Source organism: Elgaria multicarinata, chromosome 14 (genome assembly GCF_023053635.1).
Source record: "Elgaria multicarinata webbii isolate HBS135686 ecotype San Diego chromosome 14, rElgMul1.1.pri, whole genome shotgun sequence".
Taxonomy (NCBI): domain Eukaryota; kingdom Metazoa; phylum Chordata; class Lepidosauria; order Squamata; family Anguidae; genus Elgaria; species Elgaria multicarinata.
The window spans coordinates 26,785,855-26,805,191 of record NC_086184.1 but is presented as its reverse complement, the minus strand read 5'-3'; the positions used below and the strand labels follow the sequence as shown (position 1 = coordinate 26,805,191).

Below are 19,337 nucleotides of genomic sequence, written 5' to 3'. Positions count from 1 at the left end.
AATGGTGGAGTTGGAACATGTTGTGTGGTGACTACCTGCTACAAACTCCACCGTTGAGTGGAGTTTTCACACTGCGCAGAGAAAAGTGTTGTGTGAACTAAGCCAAAATATCAACAGATAAGAGCCCTGTATAACCCCTACCCCCATCACATATACAAATACTCAGTAAAACAATTCAAGAAAAACAAACGCCTTTTATTTACATATTTAAAAATTGCATATTACTTGGCAGTCCAGTAATACTAAAGTGCAAAGATCAAAAATACACACAAGTCATGGTTTTCTTTCCGATTTTTTTACAACAGGAGAGACAGACACGGCAAGAGCCATTCATACACATGCTTTTCTCTCGTTTTGTCCACATTTCCAGTTTTCACAACTTTTCTTTGAGGAAGGGATTTCTTCTTGAAATCCCCATGCTTAATTTCAAAGTAGCCTTCAACCATTTCAACATGGTAAATACAAAAATAAAACAGTTGCGAGAACAGCGATTAGATTACTCCACTTAAGGAATATAAGTTGACTATTGTCATGAAGCCTTCTGTAAGCAAGAGACACAACATTTATTGTATGTAAGTGGCATGACCTGTGAGGTTGTGATGCCATGGTCTTCTAAGGCCACATAGAAAGTGAGCCTCCGAGGTACTAAGGTTCACAGTGTTAACTATTCAGAATCCAGCTCCTGCATTCCATCATATTCAAACTCCTGTAGGACATCAGCGTGATATTTCTCCCATGTTCTCCTGATATACCCACAATCTTCATCACTGATGCTCCCATGCTCCGATCCTAGAGCAAAAGAAAAATTAGTTTAGGACCATGTGGGAATTTATTTATTTTTACAAATTCTGATGGCGCTTGCATCCAGAACTTTATTGACACATGGAGCATTGTACTCCACATCCTTTCCACTATTTGCTCAAGAACAACAGAGGGTCTTGCAGCATATTAAAGACGTATAGACATCTGGAATACACTTTTGGAATACCGCCCAGAGAGCTTCGGCTATGGGGTGGTATATAAATGTCATAAATAATAATAATAATACACAAACACACACACATGGAAAAACACAGAGGATAGTTAAATTATGGAATTCACTACCACAAGACCACGGACACCAATTTGGATGGCTTTAAAGGGGGGGTTGGATAAATTCCTGGAGGAGAAGGCTATCAATGGCTACTAGTCCTGATGGCCAAGTGCTACCTCTAGTATCAGAGACAGTATGCCTTGTACACCAGATGCTGGGGAATATGGGCAGGAGGGTGCTGTTGCACTTGCGTCCTGCTTGTGGGTTCCCCGTGGGCAACTGGTTGGAACAGAGTGCTGGACTAGACGGACGCTTGCTCTGATCGAGCAGGACTCTTATGTAAGTGGGGGATAGTCTGCAAAAGAAGACTTAATACATCTACCCTTCTAAAAACTGCTTCTTGTTCAAGCTGGGCCTGTCCTTTTCCCAGCAGGGAACTAAGAGCTCGTATGTGGCCCATCAAGTTTTTTCTTCGTGGTCTATGGGCTGCTCATCCTCCTGGTAAAATTGGTGGGTTACCAGTTTTACCTGGCATTATGGCTAATGGAAGTGATATGATTTGATAATGCTACCAATCAAGTGGCTTTGCCTATCAGAACAAATACCATCTTCACCTTCCTCAGGAAGAAATTCATCTTCATCTGGGTAGTCATTGCGCCAGTTACTCTCATTGTTCTCATCATCCTCATCCTCATATATTTCTTCAGAGATTTGCTCTTCGTCCACCTGTATGTCAACACCAAAAGGCATTTTCAGAGAAAAAAGCCACCACTGTGGCCCACTTCTCCAATACGAAACGAAATATAAATTAGACATCACAAATGAAAGACCAAAAGGGGAAAGAGTGATGTAGCCTATACTGTTTGTATCAACTAAAACTGTGTGTGTACGTGGAAAAATGTTTGTGTCTTTCAGTATTCAGTAATAAAGCCTGTGTTTTGGGAGCACAGAAAACTATGTCAACATTTAGAATCGAAGTACACAGTAGTTTATTCTTCGTTTACCATGCAATCTTATGTTTATCTATTCAGAAATAGAATTCACTCAAATGGAAATTACTCCCAAGTAAGGGAGCAATGCTGTGTTGCCTGGCATCTGGGGGACATAGGTTTCTTCAGTTTGCGGGATACGACCTTGTAAGCTGGAAAATATGCTCCCTGCTCCCTGCCCCCTCCCCCTCGAAGCTGGCAGAGAGAACCGCCCCAGCTACCTCTCCAGACTCACAAAACTGAGCATGGGGTGTTCCTGGGGTGGGGGTGGGGGTGAGGCCAGGACAGTTGCCTTATACCTTTTCCTGTTGCCACGCTAGCCTCTTTCCCTCCCTCTTCCCGAAGACAGGTGAAATCCCGCCAAGGTAAAATGCAGAGAGGGAGGGTGAAGAACCTCCGTCTCTGCAAAGGATACCCATAAGCCACTGAGCTGAGGTCTTATAGGTACCCAGTGAGCAACCCATAAGACTGCAACTGAAGTGTGTATATGATTGCAATCTTAAGTCTCTTGCCACTTATTATTTTCCATTTGCTTACCAGTTCACAATCCTGGGTGTAGGGCTGCACAGACAATATGTTCTCAATCCAACCTGAGGATGCTGTTTCCATACAGTAGATATCATAAACATACTCCTCTACTTCCTTCGAGCTGTGCTCTGCTTCTTTACTACTGTCAGAGACTGTTAAACGCTGACGAATCATCTCTACAGCATTGCAGAGAATCACATCTGGATCGCCTGCTTTCTGTTAGATTGAAGAGTTACAAACATTTTTCATTGAATACAGAGCTCATTAGAAAGAAAGAAACTGTTACGGGACTTCCAAATGACTCATTTTAACCCTTTCTACTAAGTTAGCTTCCCAAAGTTTAACGGCAAAAGCAAAAGGCAACTGTATATATTTTAAATATCTGATTATACTCAAATTAAAAGTGACATTTTCATAAAAAAGATATTGAGCCATTAAAAAAAACACTAAACAGTATCTGCCTCTCACTAGTCCTCTTTTTAATTTGTTTACAAACATTAAGAAATAGAAACTATGTTGACATGACTGGGTAACACAGAGTACTGTCTAGTGGATACTTGCATGCTAAAATATGAATCCCCCTCAGTGAAAAGCAACAAAGTTAAATCATTTGTGAACTTTAGAAATCTGGTAACAAAAGAACTACATTTATGAAAATCTGTTTTGGGCTAGAGCTGCCTTGTAAAAGAGCACCAGAGAACATGATGCTTGGTTATTAGCTCTAAGTCAGACTTCATGTCAGCATACATAGTACTTGTAATCAGAGGATCTGCAAGAACGGTGTGATCACAGACTATACCACTTCCATTCCATATCCTTTCAACCCCATTATTTTCATTCCCACTCTTATTCTGATTCCATGTATATACCTCCTACATTCCATGCCAAAACTGAGAATAGCACTTAATACATCTGATGTAGTAATCTCTAATCCATGAAAACATATGCTAAATCTGTTTTTATGGTGGTACAGGAATTTTTTGGTTATTCCGCACTACATACAAATGCTGGCATCTAGTGGTGAGCAAAGGTTACAAGTACAATTTTTCACAGTAGGAACCAACTATCAAGAAGATAAAATATACTCTTTGAACTGCTAGCTTTGCCAGCAACTCAGGACAACATGCAAAACAAAAACAGTAAATTCATTCAAGTCGCCAAATCCATAGCCAAAGAAAAAAGTTCTCATCTCATGTTGAAACTTTCAGACAAACTAGAATTAAACACCATAATTTAGAAGTAGGGTTGCAAACCAGTTTGTGAATGGTTTGGCATGAATTCTGAATTTTATTTATTTATTTATTTATTTATTACATTTCTATACCGCCCAATAGCCGGAGCTCTCTGGGCAGTTCACAAAAATTAAAACCATTCAAAGTATAAAACAGTATAAAACCATAATATAAAATACAATATAAAAGCTCAACCAGATAAAAACAGCAGCAATGCAAAATTACAAATTTTAAACAATGTTATTTAAAATTTATAGATTGTTAAAATGTTGGGAGAATAAAAATTTACAATCTATAAGTTATGACAGTTGCTTCCCTTGTGATAAGAAGCCCAATTTGGTACTGCCTAGGTATTTTGGACTATAAATCTCAGCAGCCCCATGGCCAAAAATCAGCATGGCCAATAATCAGGAATTCTGTAGTCAATTGTAGTCAAAAACATCTGGAAGGCACCAGGTTGGGGAAGGTTGCTCTTCTTTGCTTGTACACTTGCAAGATAAAATTGGTTTGGATTCTAAAGTGTGGGTAGCCCAATACATAGTTTGGCGTGGTAGCTGGACTGAGCTGGTATCTTTGTATAAGCTTTTGACTCACTACATTTTAATTCAGACATCTGACCACTCAGGCTCAATACCAACCTGCAAAGTGTCTTTTTCCACATCTTCCTCTTGTACAATATCAAGCAACTGAAATTCTCCACAGCAACCTGAGGTACCATCACTTCCTTTCTGAGAAGTGACTTTCTTCGCTCCAGAGACCAACGGATTGCTTTCACTCAACTCCTCCCCATTTGCATCAAGTATAGAACTTTCGCCATCGCTGAGATTTGGACGGTGGCTGGCAATCAGGCGATAGCGGCTTTCCTGCCTTATGGCCTGCTTGGAAGAGCGAAGGTCCTCAATTACCCTCTGGGCACTTCCTAGTGAAGGTCGCAGGAGCTGGGTTGCTTTGTCTTTGGTAAGAGCTTCTTGTATGTACTTCTGAACAGGCTCATTCTGAAGCAAAAAAGCAGCAAGTTCAAGTCATTCCTTAGAAGCTTGTTCTCTTAAAAAGAAAAAAAAGAAGAAGAGAGAGAGCACAATATACAGCCAGCAACATGAATCTCGCCTGTCATGAACTGACAATATGGCTTTAGGCACTCTATCAGAATCAGCATCCCCATCTCCAATATCGGGGAAAAATGAATGAGAAAAAACGATTCCCTCTCCCCCAATTCTATCAATTTAAGAAAAGGGAGCAAAGTTCAATTACAGAGATTTATCTCTTATTCCTCATCTGGTTCTAAAATTACAAAAATTGGTGTTATAGTGGGAGGTCTCACTTCAAGTAGGCCCACTGAAGTGCAAATGGCACTTAAGTCAGACCAACATTGGATACAACCCATTGAGGTCTACTACAACTCTTACAAGCGCAATCCTAGACGTATCTACTCAGAAGTATGTTCCACTGAGAACAATGGGTTTAGAATTTTAAGCTGTGTTCTTAATAATAATATAATAATATATTTATTTCTTACCTGCCTCTCCCTTTGGATCGAGGCAGGGAACAACATCAGAACAGGAATCAAAACATCTTAAAAATTCTTGATTTTACATTGATCTGGATAGGCCTGCCGGAAAAGGCTAGTCTTTAAAGTTGCCTTAAAATCACACAGAGAGTTAATTTTACGAATCTCCTCCGGCAGGCCGTTCCACAATCTGGGGGCGACAGAAGAAAAGGTCCTCTAAAAGCCTTGTTATAATAAAACCTTGTTATTTTGATATTGTATTGATTTTATATGCCCTTTTAAGTAATTGTATGTATTTAATTTATATTGTATTGTTATGCTAATGTTGTTCCCCACCTCGATTCAAAGGGAGAGGCGGGTAAGAAATAAATATATTATTCTTATTTATTAAGAGTGCAGCGTTTACTTACTCCTAGGAGTACACCCTATTGAACTCAGTGGGGCTTACTTCTGAGTAGACATGCATAGGTTGTGTTGTTAACCTAGGCCCATCTTTAATTATTTTTATTTCTCCGATACTGGCTCTTTTTGACGTCTCAGACCCATTTATTTTATTTGTGGATATGGAGAAATAACCTTCTCCAACCTGGGGCCCTCCAGAAGTTTTGGACTACAACTCCCAGCAACCCTGACCAATGGCCACGCTGGCTGGGGCTCATGGAAATTGAAGTGCAAAACATTTGGAGGGCAACAGGTTGGGGCAGGCTGAAATAGGCGAGGAAGAGAAGACGCGGCCCACACTTATTGCACCCGCGGCCAGGCCGCCTTTTCGACCTCACCTCCGAGGCCACGGTGGCCACCAGCTTGAAGAGATTCTTCTCCACTTCATCCTGGCCGGAAGAGGAGGCGGTGGCGGCGCCTTGCTCAGTCCGGAACCGCTTGCAGGCCAAGACCAAGGCATCGGCCGGTACAGGCCCTCCGCGCTTCCTCTTCACGCGAAGCACCGCGGCACGCTCCATGGCAACCAGACCGGGCCGCACTGCGCGCAAGGCACGATGGGAAGGAGAGCAGGACATCCACACTCCACCCCGCCTCTGTCACGGCTAAGCTCCGCCCATTGAGTGGGATTCGCTGCGGCCTGCTGACGTACGCTCGTCGCTCCGCCTCTCCCGATGACGCAAATTTCAGCGTCCCTTGAGGTGCTGCAGTCTGAATGGGTCTCTAGCGAGACGTCTGGTTTCATTCGCGGGCTAAGAGTGGTATGTAACATCATTTTACATTATTTATTGCATTTATATACTGCCCCGTAGCCGACGCTCTTCCGCTATGGGGCGGTATATTATTATTATTATTATTATTATTATTATTATTATTATTATTATTATTATTATTATCCCGCCTTTTGCCCAAAGCTGGGCCTCAAGGCGGCCTTACAAAGTTTAAAACATACATCGGGGTTGCGGGGAAGAAACCTATTTTTAACGCACTTGCAATTCTGTTTTGCATTTTTTCAGTATTTATATAGTTTCTCCCTCTTTGCTGCCTTGGACTTTTTAGGAAAAACGAGATATACATATTTTAACAGCACATATTTTAACAGCATTTCTCTCATTGAATTAAGTGAGACTTTCTCCCTGGTAAGCATGCACAGGATGACAACCTTAAAGCGCAATCCAATACATGTCTACTCCGAAGTAAGTCTCACCAAGTTTAATGGGTCTTATTTCCAGATATGCAGCTTAAATGTGCAATCCAATGCATGTTTAGACAGAAAAAAAATCCCTACAACTCCCAGCACAGCTTGCTGGGGAATGCTGGGAGTTGTAGGGCTTTTTTTCTGTCTAAACATGCTTAGGATTGCTCCCTAAATCTATTTTACGTGTCCCTGTTTTATTTAAGTTTTAACATTGATTTCTCAGAACAATCACCACGCTTGCCCCAGATGTGGAGGAGTCTAATCGTAACCGGAAGTGTCAACATTGTTTTCCTATATCTCTTTGGTGACGTGCGTGTTTCAGAAGGATTCTCCCCCCCCCTTCTTGTCGCGCGCTGCATCTTGGGAAGATGGCGGCTCCTAGCGCGTGAGGCGAGCGCCGATTGACAGGCGGGATGCTGGCTGAGGTACGGAGCCGGGCCGGGAGGCCTGGCTGGTCTCTGTGTGGAGGATCTGGAGAGGGTCGGCCGGTCGGCCTGCCGGCCGGCCGGCGCTCTTTGCTCAGCCGGCGTCCCTGAGGCGATGTGTAGGAGAGCCAACAGGCTTTTACCGCCTTATAGAGAGCCGGACACTGAGTGCCTCTGAGCATGTGTAGAGTTCATTTCCCCCTTTTCTCCCCTCAGGGAAAGTTGCCTTTCAGAAAAAGGGCCCGTGGGCATGTGCAGAGTTCCGTACAGAGGGGGGGGGAAGTCATCCCAAAAAAGAAAGAGGGAGGATTCTAAAGCTATTTCTGTATTTATTTATTTATTTGATTTGTATCATGAAAAATGGTATTCATGGTGGCGTTGAAACGCTCATGAGCATATATGGAGTCCTTTTTACCTTCTTTTTCGCCCCGCTTTCTGGTGACAGAATTCCCTTCAAGGAAAAGTACCTACAGTCAAGGGGTTTCTGAGCATTTGAAGAGTGTTTCTGAGTGGCAAATATTTCCTTGCCTTGCTCACAAATAGCGATCTGTGGGACCTAAAGGTGGCTGATTCGCTTGTGCAAAGAAGTCCAAAAAGGATTTAGTCTTCTCTTGGTTGTTGGGAAGGTGGAATGAAAGACAGCTGCTGATAATGATACATAAGATTATCGACATCGGTCAGCAGTTGTCAGGTTCAAAAACACGTAGTAGTATTATTGGATAATAAACAGTTGACTGGCTTCCCATGGAGATCTCGGTGACAATTCTCCATGATTGTGCGCATTGTCTAAATTGATTTAATTGCAATATTTATCCCACCCTACTTCCAAGAAGTTCGGAGGCAGCATAAATTTATTTATTTATTTATTACATTTTTATACCGCCCAATAGCCAAAGCTCTCTGGGCGGTTCACAAAAATTAAAATCATGAAGAGCATAAAAACAACCAACAAATTTAAAACACAAATACAAAATACAACATAAAAAGCACAACCAGAATAAAATAAGGTTGAGAGAGAGCAACTGGTCCAAGATCACTCAGTGAGCTTCATAGGAGAGTGGTACTGTACTACATCACCCCCCCCCCCCCCCAGCTAAAGCTGACCTAGCTGTAGTGGCATATGCGTTGCTTACATCCAGGTTAGATTACTGTAATGTGCTCTACTTGGGGTTGCCCTTGAAGGCGATTCAGAGACTGCAACTTGTACAGAATGCAGCATCTGGAATGCTTGTGTGAGCTAAGTGTTTGGATCATATTACTCCTATTAGTTCAAGGTGCTGTTTTTGGTTTTTAAAGCCCTAAATGGCTTGGAACCATGTTATTTCACAAGACTGAAAATAACTCAGAATTATTAATGTGGCTTGTTGGGGGAGAAACAAGCTAGAGTTACTGGTTCACACACAATGCTAATCAAAACACAGACAGAATTTAGCCACTCCTGTTAAAAATATTCTGAGATAATGTGACTTGCAAACTGGGCCACAGTCATGCAGTTTACATGCAAGCTAAATGCACCCTGTGAGATGACATCAGTCATAGCTTTGTTAATAATGACATTTATAGTGTGCGCGTAATTTTCTGAATGGCAGCTTCTCATTTGCAATAGGTTTCTGATGATGTGTCAAAAGTTGGAGAGCATCTGAATCAAAACGTTCCTTAACAATAACAAAGCAAGACAATCATGAAAGTTTTCTGTGGAAGAGCCAATCCAACCACTGGAGCAGTGGAGTGGTTGGAGGAAGATGAGAACTATGACTATCACCAAGAAATTGCAAGGTATAGTATGAGGGGGCTTTTGTTTCATGTGCCATTTTGATAAGCCAGTGTGTTGCAGTGGTTAGAGTGTTGGATTTAGACTGGGACCTGAGTTCAAATTCCTGCGCAGTCACAAAGCTTACTGCATGACCTTGAGCCAGTCATTATCTCTCAGCCTAACCTACCACGTAAAATTGTTGCAAGACTAAACTATGTGTGTGTGGGGAGGGGCACCATATATGCTAACCTGAGTTCTTTGAGGAAGGGTGGAATAAGAATCTGATAGAGAGTAATGCAGTGAAAATGAAGTGTGGAGACAAGTTCAAAAGACTACTACAAACATGATAGACTCTCTGGCTTGTGAGGATCTTATAAGTTCCAGGCAGTGCTAAATATGGATTCAAATAATGACTGGTTTTCATATATTTTCAAAGGAAGATGACGATTGCTTCTTTGTCTCAGCATCCCACAGTGCAAGCTGTGATCTTTTACATTTGTGGCAGGCTAATCTAATTAAGTTTCTTAAGCTTCCTAAGTTGCTTTTTTTAAGATGGTGACATATGCTATGCCCTCTACCAGGAACATTGCCCTTCCCCCGCACTTTTGGGCGTGTGCGCACACGTGCACACCTGTTTTGTTTAACATGAGGGCAGAGGAAGTTCTGTGAAACTCAAAACCTACCTCACTGTTTTGTGATTGGCTATAATAAGGATTTTGTTTCTCCATTCTTTTTTAAAAAGAATTGGTATTCTTGAACTCAAGAAAACAAGTGACCAAGTTCTGCAATAAATCTATGCTTGTTGCAAGATCTCTTGCACTATACCCAGTTGCTGCCTTCAGAATCACATTCAGAAGCTCCCTGGAATTTAACTATATGCAGTTCAAGTAGAAAGGATCTGGGCAAAATCCTAGTTGTAGATAGCAACCATTTCAAACATAGTGTAAATTGTACAGCTTGATCTAATCATGTTTACTTGAAAGTAAGTCCTATTGAGCATGATGGGATTTATCCAAAGTAAGTGCATAAGATTGTGTCCCTACCTAGTGTCATGTATTCCCCTACTGCTCAGGTGTTGGGAGCAGGTGACCCAGGAAATCAATCAGAAACAGATTCTGATTCAGAAGATGTCAGTGTGTGTGGGGGATTTCACACGGGAGAGCCTCCAGCTGTGAATGCGCCCCTCCCAGAGTCTGTCTCCTCAAGGCCAGATCCTATGCTCTCAGGAGACAGGGAGTCAACTTCCAGGGGGGACGGGACATTCCACAACATTACTAGATGCTAGGAATCTCGGGAAGTTAAAATGTTCAGCAAGATTAGCAGCAAAGAGACAGTTGGAGAGATTACATGAGAAGGGGTCCACGGCTTACCCTCCACCTTGAAGCATGAGACATTTGAAAAGCCTTTTCGTTCCTTTGAACTGTCAATTGTTTTGCTTCATTTGCATAGCGTTGCCTAGAGGGGATTTTCCCATAAAGGTGCCTTGTTTGTGTTACAGAAGTGTTAATTGTTTGCAATAAAGCTTTGTGAATTGGCCTCCGAACACAATACCTAGTTTCCTGAGGGTATGGAAATACACTTCATTCTAAGCAGTGTTCTTTATTGCCACATTACTTTTGAGGGTTTTTTCACATGAAATCTACTACCTTGTTAAAGATATACTGAACTAGCTGGCAGAACTAATGAGTGGTTCCCTGATTTTCAGTTAGGGCACTGGGTGCAGGATCAGCTAAAGGGTGTGTATATGAACAAAGACACAGGGTTTGAACAGGCAACCATGAGTCCGAATAAAGGTATGTTATCCAGAATTTGGTTAGAATCAGATGGTAATAACCTTCGTTCTAAAAAAGTATGATGGTCTCACTAGAAATATAGAAGATAAAATCTGGTTGTTTATATGGGAAAAGGAAATGAAAATCTCACTGGTGGTTTCACTGAAAATTGTTACAAAATAATGGTGCGTTCAGAAGGAGCTAAAGCAAATCTGTTCAAGGACATCTGGCTGTTATAACCATATCAGGGCAGATCTAATACATATATGTTGTACATGTTGAGTTATATAGTATTTTTAAAGGGCCATATATGAGGCCAAGTAACGGAAATAGTGAGTATTATAATTCCACGAAAACATTTAGTTGTCATCTTGGTCTATATAGAGGAGCTAGGCTCAAAGCAAGAAACTCAGATTATTTACTAAAAATCTTAATAGACCGTTATTTGGTGTGTGTGTGGTAATGGAGGTGGGGTGCTGAGGATCCATTGATTACGCAATGGAATTGAAGTGCTGGTCTCTATTGAAATGTTTGAAGCTCACTTACCTGTTTTGGATTGAAGAACCTAGAATGAAACCTTGTTTCCTTTAGGGGAGTGGGGGCTATATTTCTAATCTCGCATAATCCCAGCTGTTTTCCTAGTTCACCAACAGATTTTGGTATTCTGCCTTCTTTCTAGGTTATAGTCCACCAGCAGCATGAGCTGCTGCAAAGTGGTCTTTTTCTCTTGCTTTTACTACGCTGTTGCTAACCTCACCCAAAGAGCAGCCTACAATCCTGGAAGGAGGAAGTATGTTTCCCCAGGAAACCAGGAGTAATACCAGAACACTGAAGGACAAGTATGGATACACCAAACTATAAACCTACCCTTAGTGACTGGACATTTTTAACTTTAGAAGTCTGTCTATTTTATGGTATGGAGGAGTCATCTTGTATGCAAGAACTTGTACAAAAAAAAGCTTTTCAAGTTTTGACACCTGGTTGGTATTTGGCATTTTTTTATGACATGCCAAACTTGTGTTGGACTTGAAGGATGAAAGCACACAGAGGGCCTGTTCAGACAACACGCTAAGCCATGGTTAGTCTGCTAACCCCTTTGCGGCAAATGGTTAGTGAGTGTGTTTAAACGTTGGTCATGTAGCCACCATAGTTAGGAATGGTTCACATGACACACTAAGCCTTAATGTTTAGCTCAAAATGCTTAACCACTGTGGTTTAGCGTGTTGTCTGAACAAGGTCACTGGCCTGGGTTTTTAAGGGATAACCTTCCATCTGACAAAAACACAGTAAGAGGTGACATACTGTCTATCGTATAGTTCCTTTCTCGTTGGATATTTTAATATGAACACTGGTCATATTTGATAGCTTTTTTAGTCTAAACTGTTTTTGATTTATAACTTGAATTTTATTTACAGGTCATGTTATGCAGATATGCTGAATGACAAAGACAGAGTGAGTAATTTTTTAATATTTTTTTTGAGATTTTGGATGTTGCTGCATTAGCATCATTGCATTGCGTACAGAACAGCCTCTGGTAGGAAACATCACATATATAGTTCAGGTCTGTGTCCTGGGATATGACTAATAAACATTTTTATTTTAACTTGTTAGCAAAAAGAAATATAGCCTTGCTGCTGAATTTGAAAGAACAAAGCATAGATGAGTTTTAAATGCTTTAATTAATTGATTCAATTTCCCCTTGGATTCTATCTAGTAGTGGTGCATTTTGATGATAAACTCTCTGTGAACAGCATTCCATCTGTTTGTCAAGGGCTTCTGTGACACTCACATAGCTTGCTTTCTTCTGCTGCTATAAAATTCCTGTTCAGATGGCATGATTAAATATTCTCCAAAATAGCCCTGGGTGATATTCAAAAGGTTTTTTTAAAAAATGAACTGTTTTAAAATTAAGTCTTGCCAAAGTTGTTTTTAGCATCTCATTCATTTTGAGACACTCGTCGCTTTTTCTAATTGTTTGCTTTAAAAAGATTACCTTCTTAAAAATGAATTAACGACAGGGAAGATCAAAAAGGCCTGTCAACCACCAGTTTGTGCAGGGAATTATGTCCATCTGTAACTAGCTTTAAACATGTGCAAAGTCCCAAATGTCTCTTCATTTGAAAAGAGCTCTGTAAATGTTGTCAGGAACAAGAAGAGAAGTCCTCAGTAGGTTTAGTGGTAAAAATTTATGTTAAATACATCCAGATAGCTTACCATTCCATCGAAGACCAGGAATCTCAAGCCTCTGCTTCTACATTTGCCAATATTTGGAGGGTTTAAATCTTTCATTTAGAATGAAAGATTTAAAGATAACTTTACAAGGATAGGAAAAAGGTGAAGTGGGAATAATCAGTTGGTCTTAAAATTCTGGATGCTAAATCTGTTTGTGTGAAAAGTTATTTAGCTTTAGCTTTTTGATTTCTTATTTTCATACGTTTATGTACAAGCATGATATTATTTCTTTCATTTTTTAAAATGTTGTTGGATTTCTGAGCCTTTTAATAAGAGCTTGCTACTGCAGACAACTTTCTCTAGAGCTACATGTTGATCATTGCTTGAAAACATGGTTTGCATGATCAAAATAAGCCACAGTTATCTGTATCATAGCATTTCCGCAGTATGGTTTCCATCATCACTGCCTGGACACGGCTTGTCATATCATCTGAACACAGATGACATGGCTTGTTGAAGGAGGGAACATGGGTTACTGGAGGAGTGTTCCCTCCTCCAACAAGCTATGGTGCCCAGGTTTGGACAACACAAAAAGCTGTAGCTGGGCAGTGATTTGGAAATCACAGCCAGCATGTGCTGCGATTTAAATAAGTCACCATGTCTTATTTTGAGCATGTGAACCACCCAATTACTGGGTTCACACAACGTGAGAATCCACACTCGAGGTTGAGTATGAGTTTTCATTGAACTTTTGGATGTTGTTCAACTGTGGGGGTGTTGTGTGAACTCAGCCACAACAAACCATGGTTTGTTAACCATGAACAACCCACATAGAGAACCTGTGGTTTGTTGTTGAACTGTCAGTTGTGGGTTCATAGTGAACAAATTAGTACAGGTAGGTTCTCACAAAAGAACAATCCATGTTTCAGCAACAGCAACAACCACCCACTGTTCGATGACAGCATACATACAACTTTGAATGTGGGCTGTTATGTTGTGTGAACCCAGCCAATACCTTGTAATCCACTGTTTATCATGTAAATGGCTCTAAATTGAAGAATACCAGCCTAGAATGCATCTGTCCCACAGCTGAACAAACAAGGATCATGTTGAAATAACGGATGTTTATCTCTCTTAACAGAATGCAAAGTATTTTCAGGGTATACGTGCTGCAGTGGGCAGAGTGAAAGAAAGAGGGGAGAGAGCAGTTGTTCTGGACATTGGGACTGGCACTGGACTCCTGTCCATGATGGCGGTGACGGCAGGTGCAGATTTCTGCTATGCTGTTGAGGTGAGCTTCACCCTTCCCATGTCCCCAAATAACATATATGAATCAGTTGTGCAGGAGATACATCCTGGCAATAACTTCGTAAGCAAAATTACGACAGCAAAACGTATTGGCTCTACTGTATGCTTGTTACATACCTGTCTGTAGAATGTGCAAATGTCCAAACAGTTATACTTCCCTATGATTATCCCCTGTTCCTGAAATGTATAGTGAGGTTTTCATATTTAGTGTTTACATTTACTACCTTCTTATTGCAAGTAGAGCACAGTGTTTGAGACAGCTCTCTTCAGGTGGCGCATTGCAATCTACTTTGTATGCCTTACCCCTTGAAAATGCGTGAAGACATGAATCTGGTCTCCAGACTTCAAATGCAGAACTTTGTCCTGCATACTAGTTTTGACTTTGATTGTCTTGGTCTTCAAGGGAGACAGCACACTGCGTTGTGTTCAGTGTTCCAGCTTCACCAAATCTGTTACTCTTGCTGCGGTAGGGAGGATACCATGATGGAAAGCTGTCCCTAGTAAATAACAATGGTGTGCATCTAAACTCCCAACATTTGTGGACCCTCTTATCTACCAGTGCGTAAATGAAAAGTGTAGGAGGATGGCAGCTACCAGAGCTAGACAGCCTCCACCTGGACATTTTGTTGGTGTTCTCTTATTTTATTTATTTATTTTATTAGCATTCGTCTACTGCCTTATCCGCTAAAAGGCCACTAAGGCAGTAATAATCTGAAATAATGAAACCTAAAACCAAGAACACTTAAAGCTGTACAAACGTTAAAACTATATGTGTTAAAAGGCTAAATTGAAAAGATGCTTCTTCCCAGCCTTTCTAGAGAATGGGGGTTGATCATTGTTCTTCAGAGAGCGCATGCCATAGATTGGAGGCAATGCAGGAGAAAACCCTTTCATGCATGCCTGACAAATGGCCCTCTGCCGGGAATGGTGCCCTCAAAAGGCTCCGTCAGTGCAATCCTAAACACGTCTATTCCAGAAGGAAGCCCAACCAAGTTTTGAGGAGTTGTTCGTAAATACGTTTAGGGTTGCATCCTGAGGACTGGAAAAGGTGGCATCCAAAAGACCCTGGATCTGATCTTCCTGGCTGTGTTTTGATTGGGAGAGCGGATAAATGGTGTGAGGCCCTATCATCAATCTAAATCCCCCACACACCCAGTCAAACTGCTGTTACCCTATTTGGCGGGTGGGTGCAGAACAGGCATCCTGGAGGGATCCATCATTATTATTTTTTGCTGCAGAGTTAGCAGCTTTAGCCAGAGGGAATTTAGAATGAGAAAATGGGAAGGCGGAAAGGCTTAAGCGCGCACACACATACCCACCCCCAACACACATGCATCCCTCCACACATGCTCAGTTAAAAATGGGAGCTTCTTGCTTTAACATGGCTCTGAGCCAGTGACAAACAGCTTCTCTCTCCAAAATCAGTGGTATCGGTTTGAACTCTCAAGAGTTTGTGTAGTAGCGGTTCAGGGAAGGCCCATCCAAGGCTTCTTGTATGTGTGTATGAGCTTCAGTGTATAATAGAGGTTCAGCAAACATCTCTATACTCACTGCAGCCAAGGGGGCATCAGTGTGTGTTCAGTTTAATTTCCTGTGCAGAACTGCCCTTGCGGGATATCTGTTTGAGCATCTGGTAGAATGGATTGTAGTGCTTCCTTTCACAGAAATAGAATCATAGAATCGCAGAGTTGGAAGGGGCCTACAAGGCCATCGAGTCCAACCCCCTGCTCAATGCAGGAATCCACCCTAAAGCATCCCTGACAGATGGTTGTCCAGCTGCCTCTTGAAGGCCTCTAGTGTGGGAGAGCCCACAACCTCCCTAGGTAACTGGTTCCATTGTCGTCCTGCTCTAACAGTCAGGAAGTTTTTCCTGATGTCCAGCTGGAATCTGGCTTCCTTTAACTTGAGCACATTATTCCGTGTCCTTCACTCTGGGAGGATTGAGAAGAGATCCTGGCCCTCCTCTGTGACAACGTTTTAAGTATTTGAAGCGTGCTATCATGTCTCCCCTCAATCTTCTCTTCTCCAGGCTAAACGTGCCCAGTTCTTTCAGTCTCTCTTCATAGGGCTTTGTTTCCAGACCCCTGATCATCCTGGTTGCCCTCTGAACACGCTCCAGCTTGTCTGCATCCTTCTTGAATTGTGGAGCCCAGAACTGGACGCAATGCTCTAGATGAGGCTTAACCAGGGCCGAATAGAGAGGAGCCAGTACCTCAGATGATTTGGAAGCTATACTTCTGTTAATGCAGCCCAAAATAGCATTTGCCTTTCTTGTAGCCATATCGCACTGTTGGCTCATATTCAGCTTGTGACCTACAACAATTCCAAGATCCTTCTCGTTTGTAGTATTGCTGAGCCAATTATCCCCCATCTTGTAACTGTGCCTTTGGTTTCTATTTCCTAAATGTAGAACTTGGCATTTATCCCTATTTAATTTCATTCTGTTGTTTTCAGCCCAGCACTCCAGCCTATCAAGATCACTTTGAAGTTTGTTTCTGTCTTCCACGGTATTAGCTATCCTACCAATTTTGTGTCATCTGTAAATTTGATAAACGTTCCCTGCACCTCCTCGTCCAAATCATTAATAAAAATGTTGAAGAGCACTGGGCCCAGGACTGAGCCCTGCGGTACCCACTCGTTGCCTCTCCCCAGTTTGAGAAGGTTCCATTGATAAGTACTCTTTGAGTCAGATTCTGTAGCCAACTGTGAATCCACCTAATAGTTGCTCCATCTAGCCCACTTTTAGCTAGTTTGTTAATCAGAATATCATGGGGCACTTTCTCAAAAGCTTTGCTGAAGTCAAGATATATCACGTCCACAGCATTCCCACAGTCCACAAGGGAGGTTACCCGATCAAAAAATGAGATCAAGTTAGTCTGACAGGATTTGTTCCTGACAAATCCATGTTGGCTTCTAGTAATCACTGCATTGATTTCAAGGTGTTTACAGATTGACTTCTTTATAATCTGCTCCAGAATTTTCCCAGGGATGGATGTCAGACTGACTGGTCTGTAATTCCCAGGTTCCTCCTTTTCAGTGTTTTGCTTGCTCCTCCGCATAGAAAAATCCCTATAAATAGATTATTATTATTATTATTATTATTATTTATTTATTTATTTATTTATTTATATATATAGCAACATCAATGTACATGGTGCTGTAGGGAGAAGTTGAAATCCAGCTCCTTACCTATACTGCTTTTTGCAGTAAGTTTTAAAAACAAAATGAAGTGGAGTACTAAAGTAGAGCCTGAAATTGCATCACCCATTCTACCACTTCAGGCTTCTATTACCTAATTCTGTTGTATGTATAGACCTCACTTCAGTATGTATGATCTGCCAGAAAGTTTGTGTATGGATGCCTTAAGAATATCTATTAATACTCAAATTTCGGTCAGAGTAATAGGATAATATGGTTAATAACTTTATTTTTAATTTAGGTTTGTTTGTCTTTTTGGCTTGGAATTTGTGTTAAGCCATCGACTAATGAAAGCAGACTTCTTGGCTGCCAGTGGTCTGTAGCCATCTGGGCTTTCCCCCCACCTTTAGTTTTACATTTACATTTTGGCAGGAAACAATGTGTGTCTGGCAGCTTTGGAAGTGGAAGGCTGTCTTGTTTTGCCAGGTTTCATGCTTTAATTAGGTACACATTTTAATACGGCCAGAAGCTTTGTGTATCACTGGAGTCCTTATCTGAGGCTTTAAAAGTACAAAGTTCGATTTCTTAAAATATATTCCTGAGAGCAGTCTCGTGGCTAAGATATTAATCTTAACTAATTTTAACTATCCAGGCTAATGCAAAATTCCATTCAACTTTTACAAGATTTGTATTTGAAGCAGGGCACTAAGTGATCAGACCTTTCATGCAGAGAGATAAGAATAGGTTGGGATGTTTAATATAAATGTGGAATTTATCATCTCTGAAAAATCTGCCCACAGACCTGAGTGCGGTGTAGTGTCTAAAATTAAGTGGGTATAGACTTTGTGCTGAACTGTGCGCTCTCTAATAAACCTTGTCTATGTCATGATGTAGTGATTTTCTGAGGGTATTTTGCACTGTTCAGGTGGCTGCCATTATCTGAGCGCTGGTGTAATGTAACGGCTAAGTGTGTGAGCTGTGCCCTAGGAAGTCCTGGTGGAAACTTCAGCCATGAGCTCACCAGTTGTCATAGAATCATAGAATAGTCGAGTTGGAAGCGGCCTACAAGGCCATGAGTCCAACCCCATGCTCAGTGCAGTAATCCACCTTAAAGCATCCTGACAGGTGGTTGTCCAGCTGCCTCTTGAATGTCTCTAGTGTGGGAAGCCCACAACCTCCCTAGGTAACTGGTTCCATTGCTGAACTGCTCTAACAGTCAGGAAGTTTTTCCTGATGTCCAGCCGGAATCTGGCTTCCTGTAACTTGAGCCCGTTATTCCGTGTCCTGCACTCTGGGAGGATCGAGAAGAGATCCTGGCCCTCCTGTGTGACAACCTTTCAAGTATTTGAAGAGTGCTATCATGTCTCCCCTCCATCTTCTCTTCTCCAGGCCAAACATGCCCAGTTCTTTCAGTCTCTCCTCACAGGGCTTTGTTTCCAGACCCCTGATCATCCTGGTTGCCCTCCTCTGAACACGCTGAACTTGTCCTTAGGCAAGTCACCATTTCTCAGCCTTGCAGTGCAGTCCTGTGCACGTTTACACAGAATTTAGTCCCATGGACGTAAAGTAGGGTGGGCAACTTCTGGCCTTCCAGATAGCATTGGACTGCAACTCCCATCAACCCTAGCCAGCATAGCCAATGGTGAGGGGAGTTCCAAGCCAGCAACATCTGATGAGCCACAAGTTGTCCACCCCTGCATTAAAAGTGTGTTTAAGATCACAACGTCAATTCCTCATCTGCAGTATTGTCGTTGTTGTTGTCATTGTCATCTCTTTTTATACCAAACTTTCTGGTCTTACGCCAGTCAGGCTCTGCAGTTTCCCCAATATACTACTACTACTAC

At 41.7% G+C, this 19,337-nt stretch overlaps 2 protein-coding genes across 3 annotated transcripts in view; one reads left to right on the top strand and one right to left on the bottom strand.

Annotated features, from left to right (window-relative positions):
• Positions 1-174: 174 nt before the first annotated feature.
• On the bottom strand, positions 175-6,291 carry SLC7A6OS (solute carrier family 7 member 6 opposite strand). 2 transcript variants are annotated; one of them, XM_063141513.1, is made up of 5 exons: positions 6,069-6,291; positions 4,421-4,777; positions 2,560-2,766; positions 1,639-1,759; positions 175-789 (listed from the first exon to the last, which is right to left on the bottom strand). In XM_063141513.1, exons 1-5 carry the CDS (start codon positions 6,246-6,248, stop codon positions 665-667), a joined length of 990 nt encoding a protein of 329 aa, XP_062997583.1. In that variant the 5' UTR covers positions 6,249-6,291; the 3' UTR covers positions 175-664. The 2 variants fall into 2 exon arrangements, with proteins under 2 accessions (XP_062997583.1, XP_062997584.1); XM_063141514.1 differs by having other exon boundaries at positions 1,648-1,759.
• A 982-nt stretch (positions 6,292-7,273) lies between these two features.
• The window catches only part of PRMT7 (protein arginine methyltransferase 7), a 44,561-nt gene continuing 32,497 nt past the window's right edge, over positions 7,274-19,337 (top strand). Inside the window, exons 1-4 of the mRNA XM_063141099.1 lie at positions 7,274-7,350; positions 8,957-9,126; positions 12,291-12,327; positions 14,189-14,338. Coding sequence (XP_062997169.1) covers positions 9,032-9,126; positions 12,291-12,327; positions 14,189-14,338 — 282 coding nt within the window. The 5' untranslated portion in view covers positions 7,274-7,350; positions 8,957-9,031. The remainder of the gene's footprint in view (positions 7,351-8,956; positions 9,127-12,290; positions 12,328-14,188; positions 14,339-19,337) is intronic.

What these genes read in the sequence shown, in the direction of transcription:
- SLC7A6OS (XM_063141513.1), bottom strand. Translation starts at nt 6,248, where the DNA reads ATGGAGCGTGCCGCGGTGCTTCGCGTGAAGAGGAAGCGCGGAGGGCCT. An exon ending in TGGCCACCGTGGCCTCGGAG is followed by an intron (nt 4,778 to 6,068) that starts GTGAGGTCGAAA and finishes TTTTTGCTTCAG; the next exon opens with AATGAGCCTGTTCAGAAGTA. An exon ending in ACACCCAGGATTGTGAACTG is followed by an intron (nt 1,760 to 2,559) that starts GTAAGCAAATGG and finishes GTTGACATACAG; the next exon opens with GTGGACGAAGAGCAAATCTC.